Genomic DNA, 13,069 nt, shown 5'->3' on the forward strand with positions numbered 1-13,069 from the left:
TGCGCTAAGGGTGTAGAGAGACAACCCTCCTACGACTGGCCTTCATAATTCAACTTAACCTGGGAAGTGGGGAAGAGTTGTGAGTCAAGTATTACCGAAAGTCAGAAGAGGGAACAAGTAACTCTTTCCAGAGGGGGTGACATTTGCTCCAGGCATTCAGCAGTAGCAAACCTGGACTAGGTGCCTTCCTCCTGCCTGGCTCAAAGAATCACAGTCCCTGTCTTTGGGGGCTGAAAACCCAGGACAGTTTCTCCTTTTGAGGATCACCTGTATCAAAATTGTCCTGATGCTTGTTAAAATGTGAATTCCCCCTTTCCCCAGAGAAGGGGAATTGGATGGATAAAGCAGGTCTGGGTGTAGCACCCAGGTGATTCTGAGGCACACTAGAGTTGGCCAGGTGAGGGGGGGTAAGAAATTAGTCCAGGCAGGAGGAACAGCATGGAAACGGCTTGGGAATCCTTCCCAGCCTTCAGTCACTGGGGTTGTCTGTCGATCAAGACCGTAGACTCTAGCAGAGGGATTCTGTGCTTACTGTTCATCACCCAGGACCTGGAACATAGGAAGTCTTCATAAATATTTGTCAATATGCTGGCTCCCAAGATATAAGTGACGGGAGAGTCAAAGGAAAAAAGGAGAAGTCAGAGGAGGAAAAAGAAAGGTGTTTCTAAGGGGATGAAAACTTTACAAAAAGTCCCTCTGAAAGGCAGCTCCTAGCAGAAGAGGCTGGGGAGGTGGCTGCTACGGGAAAGGGCTGAATCCAGTGGGCTGCAGCGGGGGGGACAGAGCGGGAAGCGCCTCCTCGCCTCCCCAGGCCAGCCGAAGGCATGAGGTCACCGGGCAGGGAGCCAGCAGCAGCTGCGAAGACGCGCCCGCGCCGCGGCGGGAGGCGGTGTCAGGCTCCGGCCCCCGGGGGAATTTCCCTCCCGCCCCCTCGGGAGGCGTGGCTCGGAGTCCCGCCCACCTACGGCCCGAGCCGGAGCTTCTTTACCGCCCCCGCTCGAGGCCACACCCCCCAAGCTTCCACCTCCCTGTTTCCTCCAGAGTCCCGAGGCGCAGGCCTTGGCCCCGCCCCCGACGAAGCCCCGCCCCTGGGCCCCGCCCCGCGGCTTGAAGCGGCTCAGGCTGGGGCCGCCTCCGAGTCGCGCGCGGGGCGTGGGGCGGTGTTGGGCAGGCGAGGCTGAGGCGAGCTCGACACCGGGACTGTCCAGGGAGGCGCAGCGCAGCGCGGCGGGAGCCCTCAACCCGAGCAGCCCCGGAGCAGGAGCAGCCACCGCCGCCGCCGTCCACGGAGCGCAGCCGAGCCGGCCATGGCGTTGTCGATGCCGCTGAACGGGCTGAAGGAGGAGGACAAAGAGCCCGTCATCGAGCTCTTCGTCAAGGTGAGCGCTTGCCCGCCGTCCCGCCGCGCGGAGCCCCCTTCGTCCGCCCGCCCGGCCGTGGGGGGGCGGCGTCCCTGCGCCCCGGGCGCTCTTCGGCCCCGGCGCCCCCCCTGCGCCTTCGCGCGGCGCCCGCCCCCCGGCCCGGAGAAGCTGCTCCCGCGCCCCCGGCCCATTGTCTCGGGCCCACCCGCGCCTTCCCGCCGCCCAGGCCGGTCGAGGGAGCCTGGGCGGGACCGGGACCCCCGGCAGCCGGCACGCGGAGCGGCGGTCACCGCCTTCAGCCGCGCGGGCTCCGCCGGACGACAAACAGTCGTCCCGCGTCTGGGTGGGACGCGCGGCTGCCCTCAGGACCCGGGCTGGGGTGGGCACCATCACCCCCAGCCCCGCACCCGCCCGGGCGCCGGCCCGACCCCGGCCCACCCTCGCCTCCGGGTCTCTCCCGGCCCGGCCGAAACCCCTTGGTGGGGAGATGATGAACCCAACTTCTTGGAACGCTTTCTGAAAGAGCATTTCGCTTCCCTCTGGCGTGAAACTCTAACTTAAATTTTCGATGCGATCTTAAATTTTTTTAAAACAGCAGACTTTCCTGGGCTTCCGGGAAAGACCGAGATTCCCAGCTTCGGTTTTCCTGCCTTAGGTATTTTACCACCATCTGGGTTTCTTGTTTCTTAAACTCGGAGTGGTTTGTATGATGCAACATTTTGGCTGCTCCCTTTGGTGTTGCTGCCTCGGGAAAGATTGTGGGTGCCCTTTTGTTTTGAAAGAAAAACTGGTGAGGGGAAGAATTCATAAGTTGTTTGGGCTTTAAAGGGTTGATATTCCCTTCTGGTCTCTTTCCTGGAAACTACCTTATTTGCTTACAGGTATTACCCCTATCTCTCTCCTATTTTCTTTAATATTTTTCTTTTTAGCAAAGGAGAGAGAAGTTCGGAACATCTGGCTCCAGCTGCCTCCCTCAAAACTTCAAAATCCTTGAGATTCTCATAGTCACATACTTACGCAGGCTTATTCAGAGCTAGGCTCAGAATTGGAAAGTTAACAGGAATCTAGAACAATTTCGTTGTTGTTTTTCCTTGAGTCTTTATTTTAAAGAAGGGAAAACACTGAAGGGTGTCTTTGAGAGAAGGGAGAGAAGACATGATCAGAACAATGTTTTAGGATTTTCTTTCTGTTTTCGGTGTTAGGAACATTTTGGTTGGGGGAACTGGAACAGCAGACAGGTATAGAACCCCCAGAATATCTTCAAAGATTCTGTTTGGGTGGCAGATACAGTACTGGGAAGTGCAGAGGTTGTAGGAAGGATCCTGAAATAAGAGAAAGTAAGACGGGTGGAAAGCAGAAGGGCGGGTCACAGATCAGTGTTCAAAAGTTTTTATTGAACTAGGAATAGGAAGGAATTTCCATAAACTCAAAAACAGTGTATCTATAAAAGTTCTAAAAAAGAACCATGATACTTAATGGTGATTTTGGAAGTAGCATTAAATTTAGAATCAGATAAGGATACTAGCAGTAATGGTTTCTTTTCAGCCTTGTCCTGGAGCTCCTAGCCAATACAACATGACAAGAAAAAGAAATGAAGTGTATGAATTAGAGAGGAAGAGATCAATGCTTAATGCTCTGCCTACTATTAATTTAACCCTTCAATTAGAAGGAGAGGGGCATGGTACATTGTTTCTCCAACTTGAGTGATTTTATACTGCTTCCCAGTTTTCCATATTTGTGTTGGATGTGTATTATTATTTACTGAATACATCTTGCAGTAATATCTGAAACTGATTAGGTGTGGTGATTTTATTTCTCCTGTGCATAAGTATTAAAGTAAAAAATGTTGTAATCCACCTAAAAGCATCCTGCTTACCACTAATTGTAAGCCTTTCTCACAGGGCTTAGCAGAGACCCAGGGTTCAAGTCACAGTTCTGTACTCACTGGACAAGTTGTTTTCCTTTTCTGAGGCTTATTTTCTTCATTTGTGAAATAAGAGGTGAAATGTTTTCTGCTGCCCTGTGATTCTGCACAGATAAAACATTGTACTGATATAAACCAGGATAGTTGTTTCCAAGCGGAAAAAAAAAAAAAAGGGCCAGGCAGATTGGGGTAAAGAGGTTTTTTTTTTTTTTTTTTTGTTAAAGAGTATTCTTGATTTCTTCTCAAAACCTATATATGGGAAATGCAAATGGGGAAAGATACCCTGGTAAATATAGTTACTTTGAAAGCAGTGAGGGGACAGAGGCCATGGTTGTTCAGCATTTTATGTTAAACAGTGTTAATTTTTCTGCCAAGAGGTATCTGAGTGTGTAGCCAAAAACTATTATCTACACTTAAAGCATATGAGTGAAAATGATATTGAGCTTCCCTGTATAGGCAGCTTTAAATTGAGGAGAAATAGGCCAGGGCCTTAGTAACTAGTGTGACTGGACTCACAGCTACATTGCCTTCCTGGTGAGTGTTGTTTTCGAAGTTCTCTGCCCCTGAGTCCCCTGGCTCCCCATCACCTGGATCAGTGCATTCTCCATTGTGTGTGTTTACCCCAACACCCAGAGGGTAGGGCACCCTCGCAGTGGTAAAAGACGCTTACAAAGGCAGTCATCCTCAAGAGTGGGAATGCCTTCTTCCCCCACCTAGTGTATAGGTAGGTGGTGTATATACGGTATATGGTAGGTGTATATATTTTGGTATACCAGCTCTCGTTGGGAACCACTAACCAATAGGGTGAAGTTCAGACCCTTTAGCAAGGGCATAAGGAACCTTATAATTCGAATGTAATTAAAATTTCAGGTCCACTTTGTCCACTTACTACACACTACTTAAACCTCTCCATGCCTCATCTGTACAGTTAGGATATTAATAGACCAAGCTCATAGGAATAAATTGGTTGATATATGGAGCATGTAATAAGCTTAGGACAGTTTCTGATACACAGAAAATAGATGCTAAGTGTGTGTCTGTTTTGTATGTACACATTTATATGCATATCTTCCCTTCTAGATAGTTTGTTGAAGGTAAAGTCTATATATTGTCCTAAGTGCCTGGAAAATAAGAGGATACCAGATATTTGAAATGAAATTGTTTCCTTTTTTCTTAGCATTTTACTGTTTATATATGTGTCTGACCTGCTTTGGAATTGGGAACTACTTACTTAGATCCTCACAGTCTTAGTCTCAAACCTTGGTCTTTTGCTACTAAACCCTATGTGGTTTTATGTACCTACTTTTCCCTCCCTCTAGTTTGTAGTACTTCTAGTCTTTTCTTATCCCTGCCATATTTCCATCAGTATTTCTTCTTGGCCATGTTCAGACTTTGGGAACCAAGATCTCTGTATTAAGCAAAACTATTAATTATTGAACCACACAGTGAGAGAAATCGAAAATGACTGATTTTTGTTTTTTTCTTTGGCTTGTATAAGCCCAACTCCTGTCGACACTGCTGTCTCCCCAGTCCCACTAGTAGCTTTGGTATGATGCAGTGGTGTTTCTGATCTCAGCATAGAAGGAATCCCTTTGTAGAGTTTAGTTTTATGGGCTGGCATTTATATATATATATATATATATATATATATATACATATCTATACATATATATATACATATCTATACATATATAGATTTATTTGAGAGAGAGCAAGCCCATGCCAGTGCTTGTGTGCTTGTGAACAGGGGGAGGGGCAGAGGGAGAGGGGAAAGGAGAGAAGCTGACTGCCTGCTGGACGCAGAGCCCTACTTGGGGCTCCATCCCATGACCCTAAGATCACCACCCTAGCCAAAACCAAAGAGTGGGGATGCTCAACTGACTGAGCCACCCAGGCCCCCCTTTTGGGCTGGAATTTAAACTTGTTGGTGCATGATTTTGAACCAGGACAGTCCCTGTGGGCAGTGGTCACTGAACTGCTGGAATTGGGGTGTTGGTTGTAAAAAAAAATTAGTTTGGTGCAGGGTGGCATAACACACAAGGATAACTTTCTTTTGAGATATTTGGCAGGATTTCCAATGCGCGTGGACCCTGGAGCCAGACTGCTTGGCTTGACTCTGGCTTCCAGTAGTGTGTCAGGCAAGTGTCTTAAGCTCTCAGCGCCTCCATTTCCTGACCTCTAATATCGGGATAATAATAATTACAACAATTTTATAGGGTTGCTGAGGGGATTAGCTGCTAATCTGTATGTATTAATTAGGGTAGTCTGAGCTGCTTCAATAAATAATTCACCCCAAACAATGATTCAAACAAGATGGAAGTTTATTTCCTTTCTGACTTAGCAGTCCAAGGAGAGTGTTTTAGACACTGGGGTGGCATTCTTCCTTAGAGTCATTTAGGGACCAAAGCGTTAACAACTTGTTTTTCCAACAACCCCCAGAGCATTGAACCTCCCTAAGCTGTCAGAGTTGGTGGCTAGGAAGTCCTGTTTATAGCCAGTGGGAGGTGGAGAATATGTAGGAGGCACATGTCTCTTAAGGGCCCTAGCTCAGAAGTTCTGCCTGTCACTTCCCTTCTTGTTGCACTGGGGAGAACGTGACGACAAGGCGTCATATAATTTCAGGGAGGGCTGGGAAATGTGATCTAACCATACACCATTCTATGGAAAACATTAGGAATAGGGCTTGGCACACAGTAAAGACTTATTTTTGTTGATAGCAATATATTATTCTTAAATGTGGGCTTCATTAATAGGATTCAGGGGATTCTGTAAATCCTTAAAATTACATAAAAAAGTTCTATGTGAGTCTTTTTTTCTGGGGATTCCTGACACAGGTTTAAGAACCTTTGCTCTTAAAAAAGTAAATGGTGGAGTTCTGATTGTCAAGCATAATTCATATAAGCAAGGTGTAAAAGAAGGGTTTGGGCTAGGTCGTCATTAAGGTCCCTTCCATCTGATTAACTGTAACTTAAAGCATTTATTGGAATGAATTAGGTGCCTGATACTGAATAAGGTATTATGGAAGTTATAAGAAATTATTAAACATTTCCTGTCTTTAGGGTTGTAAATTTTATTGGAAAAAAAACAATAACACAAGATGGTACATGCTTAAGGAGTCAAGTGTAATTCAAATTAAGCTGAGAGATGGGGGAAAGATGGAAGTAGATTTGGACTTGACCTTAAAAAAGTGGGTGGAGTAGGTGGATCGGGAATAGCCAAGAATGGGAGTGTTAGGGCTTTAAAAATATATATTTTATTTATTTATTTGACAGAGGGAGAGAGGGGAGAGAGGGGAATGTTAGTTTTGACATTATTTGTCAACTCATCATTCAGGAAATAGTAGGTAGACTGATACTTTTGAAAGAAGGAGCCAGGAATGATTCAAATCCGTAGTGCCAAGGAGACAAGTTATTTAAAAGCTGAGGATGAGACTTCAAAAACTTCATACATACAATTTTCCCAGCCTCGTTTGTTCTCCCAACACTTCCTGTGTTTTGGATTGCTGTCTGTTCAACAGCTTCTCAGTGGCATTTGGGAGGGTGCGGATCTCAGAGATGGGCAAACCCTCAACTGTTTTGCCAGTATAAAATGAGCTCTGTGTATTTTGTATCAATGGTGGTCTTCAACCTCCTTTTTTTAACACAAACAAAATACATTTTCTGTAGGAAATGATGCTGAGAACTTTGTTCTTAAAATTGAACAAAACGAATTCAACGTTAAGACAGTGTTACCTTGGATCTAACTGGTTTGCCATTCCTTTGAGGTTTCCAGAGGGGAAAATCCAGGAGATTAAAATGAATGTAAAATGTGAAGTTCGTGGGAACTCTGTTCTTTCTACATGTCTCACCTATTCCTGAAGACCTAACAGTGCTACTCTTTGTAAAGGCCAGGGTCACAATTTTGGTTAGCTGTAAAGTTTGGAGAGAATGGGACCCCAGATGGGGAAGAGACAAGAGGCTGCTGAGGTGGGGACTGAACCAATGAGAAGCCTAACACAGTAGGAATAATGATAGGAAAGAGGCAGTGGGGAGGACCTGGCTGATCCTGAAAATTACAGTTGGTTTGACAGGATGCTTACAGAGGTGCTGAGAAGCCAGTAAAAGGATGATGAGCAAGACTTTGCCACGTCCTGTTTCATTAGTGCTGTGGATCCTGTGTCAGGTGTCACCTAGATAGGGAATTAGTGAGTCCGTAAAAGGGAAATATGTTAGGGAGGCTGGGAAGTGTGATTAAAGCATTAATTAAGATTTCGATCAAGTGAGGGGTAAGTTAAGATGAGTTCACCCATTTTGAGACTCTCGTAGAGAATGGAAAGGGAGTTTCTGAAGGAAGATAACATCATTTACAAACCCTTCAAGTGTGAATCAACAGGAATCTAAATTTAATTCAGGGCATCAGTTTGTGAATTCTATTGGAACTTTTAATTCTGTCGTCTTTTTTGAGACTTGGCTTTTATCCCTCAGTGCTCAGTACTGAGTATTGGTATAAGGAATATCAATTAGCCTTGTTCGGTTTCTGGTGTTTTTTCCCCCCTTTATTTAAAACCAGGAGACTGTATTAGTCTAAATATATGAAAGTAACAAGTTAATGTAGATAAGTAAGACTGTATATAAAAGTTGTACCAAAGATAGACTAGGAATATCTTAAATTTTAATGGTTAATGTCTTGAAGAAGTAACAATATTAGAACCAGGACCAGATACTGACCTGAGTTTATCATGCATATATTTTGTTTCATAGATTTTTGTTTAGCTTTTTTTTTTTAAAGATTTCACTTTTTTTTTTAAGATTTCACTTTTTTTTTCCAAAAAGATTTCACTTTTTTTTTTTTTTTTTTTTTTTTTTTTAGTGGGAGGGAGGGAGGTGGGTAGGAGCAGAGGGAGAGGAGAGAGAGAATCTTAAATAGGCTTGGCTTGATCTCACAACCCTGGGATCATGACCTGAGCTGAAATCAAGAGTTAGCTTCCTAACCAACTGAGCCACCCGACGCCCTTTGGGGCTTGAACCCACAACCCTGGGATCAAGAGTCACATGCTGTACTGACTGAACCAGCCAGGAAGCCAGACATCCCCCCCTTTTTTTTCTTTCTTTTCTTTCTCTCTTCTTTTTTCTTTCCTTTTTTTTTTTTTTTTGCTTTTCTTGAAGCTGAGTAAGGAGCGTACCCCCCCTTTTCTTTTTGCGATAAAATTATTCCAGCTTTACATGTGCAATAACTCATCCTTATGAAAAAAAGGGTTTAGTTCTCATTATAATAGAGTTGTAAACATGTCAATCATCTGTAATAACTTAAGTATTGGATTTTATACCACACCACATAGCTAATTATTTGTAAGTGTGAGAGAAGAAAGAAAGAGAATCTGAACAAACATTGGAGACTAGAAAAAGCAAGCAGTTAGGTGAAAGCTGAAGCAATTAAGAACTTCTAAGGATATATGAGTTCTACGCTTGTTTTCCTCTGCTAACAACCAGTTCCTTTTATTTTGGGGCTGGAGACTGGGTGGGAGGTGACTAGAGGGAAAGTTCATTAAAAACTGAAGACAAACTAAAGGCTGTTGCTCTCCTAGGAAGCTGGCAGAGTGGCAGCCATGACAGCGGGCAGACTACCAGGCTAATGGGAGAGAGAGAAGGTGTTCAGACTTAGGAAATGAAATTTTGGCCTTGAACATACAAATGTCCAAGACGGAATTGAAAAATTTTCAAAGAAATAAACTTAGGAAGAGTGTGCAGTTTTATATGACTTGATGTTCTAGTTTACAGCATATTTTAGTTAACACAGAGATCCAGAGTTTTGGCTTAGAAATGTTGAGGGCTTGTTGATTCTTCACTAAAACGTGTAAAAACTGTTGCTAGCCATCAGTAACACAAACTGTCTCACGTTTTGTAATCATCTGCAGGACCCTTGGTTACAAATACACTGGTTTTGAGTCACTTAGCATAAGCAGTATCTAACTTTGGTCTGCTTTCGTGTAAGTATTGGCCCCCAATTTGGAAAGTAATGTCATTTCCTCTCTGCTTCCTAGTATATTCATTTTATATGTAATGGGCTCTTTAAAAAATGTGTGTTCCCCCCCATTATAACAAAGCATATGCATTTATTGTAGACAACCTAGAAAACACAGAAAATACACATAAAATAAAATTACTTGTAACCCCTCCTTTGGGAATGGCTATTTCTATTTTGTTATGTGACATAGTCTTTTCTATAAACTTGCATGAATTATTGATGAGCGTATAATATTTTAATGTCCTTCATGACAGCAGAATACTTGGAATGAAAAATGAAGCCCAGTCTAGTATGTAACATGTATTGAGTTGTGAGCTGGTTTAAAGGAAATATACTTTATTTCGCTTTTTTCAAAGAAACCCAGATTGTATTTGTGTTTATCTTCCTAATGGCACTAAAAGAGCATTTACCCTGTTTGATCTTTGCTGGAAGAAAGCAAGATTTTTGTTGTTGTTGTTGTGAAGTTTGCCAACACCTAGAATTGCTCATAGAATAGATATTGGTTAAATGGTTTGGAGGTAGCCTGTTCCTTTACGTTCTTTAGGAGAAATCTCTTCTGAAAATCCAAATTATTTTTTAGTATTAATTTTCCCCTTCAATCTTGTAGTAGGTGCCCATTTTATAGTAGAGGATATAAGATACAATCTTTATCTAGAAATGGTCCAGCACAGTATAGGGATATTTAATAGAAGCAAATGTTAATTGAATGCATTCCATGCAGTAAGTGCTAGAGAGATAAAGAAATAAGAGCAGGTGTATAGCCTAATAGGACAAGGAGCTCACTCTATAGCCTAATGGACAATCAGCAGGTGAGTAAATGAGCCATGGTTGATGGCTTTTTCCTATGTAGTAGAGTGACTTTTTGTCTCGTGCTTTTTAAAATCCAGTTGAGGGGCACCTGGGTGACTCTGTCGGTTGAGCGTCTGACTCTTAATTTCAGCTCAGGTCATGGTCTTGGGGTGGTGAGATTGAGCCCTGAGTCGGGCTCTGTACAGGGCATGGAGCCTGCTTAAGATTCTCTCACTCCCTCTGCCCCCCACCTCTTAAAAAAAAAAAACAACACCATTCCAGTTGAATTAAGACCTTAAGAAATGCATTATGTGACAACCTAATGAATGAGCTAATTGACTTAGAGATGAGTGAAATGTTTATGTTGTATGCTGACAGAAGAACGGTAGTTAGTATTATGGAATCTACCAAGTACGGTGTATATTATCAGTCGTTTAAAAAAACTTGTATCTTTTCCCTTAGTAATTTAGTTATATGTTAATATTCTGTAATTTTAATCTGTCTAAAATAAAACTGATACTTCTTGCCTCAAATGTTAAATGGATCCTACTTTCTCTAGTTTATTGAATTAGATACAATGACTTACTCTGGTAGAGTCTTTCAGATCATGACCCAGCTGTGTTCCCAGTCCAGTCTCCCACAGCAGCTGCAGATTTACGTCATACTGTAGCTAGACTCATCCTGAACATGCCCTGGACTTCTCTGCCTTCATGTAAGATTTTTGGTGGTGTTTCCCTCATTTGAAATATCTTTGACTTCTCCAGCCCCTCTCCCACCTCCAATTTCTTCTTTTTTCATTCAGTCCTTGAACAAATACTGAGGTAGTGTTGTGGTGGCGTGGCTACGTCACGGAACAGCCTGGAGTTCATATTCAGGTGGGGGAGGCAAACAGTAAATGTATGTCTACTAGTGATAAGGGCTATGAAGAGAACTGAAGTGTAGGGTAAAGAGTATGGGGAATGGTAGGGGGTGCTTTTTTTTTTTAAAATTAATTTATTTGACGAGAGAGAGAGACAGCCAGAGAGGGAACACAAGCAGGGGAGTGGGAGAGGAAGAAGCAGGCTCCCAGTGGAGGAGCCTGATGGGGGGCTCGATCCCAGAACGCCGAGATCACGCCCTGAGCCGAAGGCAGATGCTTAACGACTGAGCCACCCAGGCGCCCCAGGGGGTGCTGTTTTTTTTTTTATTTAACAGGACATTTGGATAACCTTGCCGACAATAGCATATAGGAAGGCATAGTCAGAAGCAGAGACCAATTCGGTGTCTATTTATTAATTCAGGCAAGAGATGGTGGCTTGAGCTAAGGTGAGGAGCAGTCTGATTCTGGATATATTTCTAAGATGGAGATAACAGGATTTCCTGATGTAGAATATGAGAGAAAGAGGAGTCAAAGATGACTCTGAGAGTTTCGTTCTGAAGAAATTATAGAATGGTGAAGTTGCTATTAGTCGAGGTGGGGAAGGCTGTGGAGAGCTAGTTGTGACGGGGAGGAGATCAGGAGTTTAGTTTTTGACATGTAATCTGTTGTCTAGTGGGAGAGGCTTATGTTAAAGAAATACACAAATAAAGACAGTATATAATTACATTAAGGACAAAAATAGGGCATCTTGAGACGGAATGACAGGAAATCTGATTAAATAGAAGCTGAGTGTGTCCTTCTCTGAGAAATGGTATTTGGATGAATGGTGATTAGGAGAAGAATGAGAAGACGATTCCAGGCTAGAGGAATTGCTGTATGTAAAGGCTGGAAATAGTCAACAAATATTTTTGTTTGAGGGTATGACTGAAATAGAGGGAATAAAACTGAGGTGCAGAGTGAGATATAGATGGGCCACATCACAGAGGTCTTTGTAGGTCATGTGAATTTTATCCTTAGTACAAAGAGCAGTTCTCAAAATGGTTTAAGCAAGGGAGTGCCATGGTTTGATGTGCATTCTAAGATGAGGAGTTGGCCACTCTGTGGAAAAGGAATTGGAGAGGAGAGGCAAGAGTGGAAACAAGGCCAAATATGGAGGCCGCTGTAGTTGAAAAAGAGATGATGGTGGTTTGGATTAGGGTGGTGATGGGGAGAAGAGAATGGATTTGAGGTAAATTTTGAGGGTGGAGTCAGTAGGAAGATATCGAAGGAGTTGTGAGTTTCTAATCAGAATCAATGGTTGGTAGCAGTGCCTTTTATTGAGATGGTGGAGGAGCAGACTGTTCAGGTTTGACTTGACGAGTTTCAGATGACTGAAAGTTGACTACAGATCTGATGTTCAGACTTGATACATACATTTATGTGGTATTTAAAGTGTGTGAGATCAGGCAGTGGATGAATGAAGAGTAGCAGAGAAAGTGCCCAGGACCAAGTTCTGAGGAACTCTCAACACTTAGGGGTGCAGCGTTGGAGGAGAAACTGGAGAAGGAGAGCGAGGAAATGCAGTAGGGCAGCGTGGGCAAGGACACAGGAGTGAGGTACCAAAGAAGCCAGGGGAGGCTTTTAAGAAGAAGGGAGTGACCATTTGTGTCAAGTAAGATGGATGTCTATTTGATTTATCGGCCTGGAAGTCATTGGTAACACTGTAGCAGCCTCGGCAGGAGTCCTGGTGGGGACTCCAGAGTGTTGTGGTGGGTGGAAGAATGAGTGGAAGCAAGAGTAGGGGCAACGTGTAAAGCCAGCTCTGACAAGAAACTTGGTGATGTAGAAGGGACAGGCTGGTAGCCAGAAGCGGATACACTTTCAGGGGAGGCATTTTTAAAAATGATGAGCTGAAAAAGCTACAATGTTGGAAGGAACACTGCACCATCAGGTTAGAGGGGAAAATATTTCCCATGGGAGTCATCATAATTCACTGACTGGGATGCCTTTTTCACTGCGAGGAAGGTCTGTTTTGTGTATATTTAGAATAGATGTGCTTATTACCACTGACTGATTTTTCTATTGCGTTTCCCAAATGCATGCAATAGAAGGAATATATAGAAGAGTATTTCATACTTAATTGAAATAATGTCA

The 13,069-nt window shown here is 43.5% G+C and overlaps 1 protein-coding gene across 2 annotated transcripts in view; it reads left to right on the top strand.

Annotated features, from left to right (window-relative positions):
• The first annotated feature begins 1,105 nt into the window (after positions 1-1,105).
• CLIC4 (chloride intracellular channel 4) overlaps positions 1,106-13,069 on the top strand; it is a 76,360-nt gene continuing 64,396 nt past the window's right edge. Inside the window, exon 1 of one of the 2 annotated variants that reach the window (XM_034646826.1) lies at positions 1,106-1,379. In XM_034646826.1, the coding sequence (XP_034502717.1) occupies positions 1,308-1,379 (72 nt within the window). In that variant the 5' untranslated portion in view covers positions 1,106-1,307. The remainder of the gene's footprint in view (positions 1,380-13,069) is intronic. The other variant, XM_034646820.1, reaches the window with a different exon arrangement.

The sequence above is a fragment of the Ailuropoda melanoleuca genome, chromosome 2 (genome assembly GCF_002007445.2).
Source record: "Ailuropoda melanoleuca isolate Jingjing chromosome 2, ASM200744v2, whole genome shotgun sequence".
Classification (NCBI taxonomy): Eukaryota; Metazoa; Chordata; class Mammalia; order Carnivora; family Ursidae; genus Ailuropoda; species Ailuropoda melanoleuca.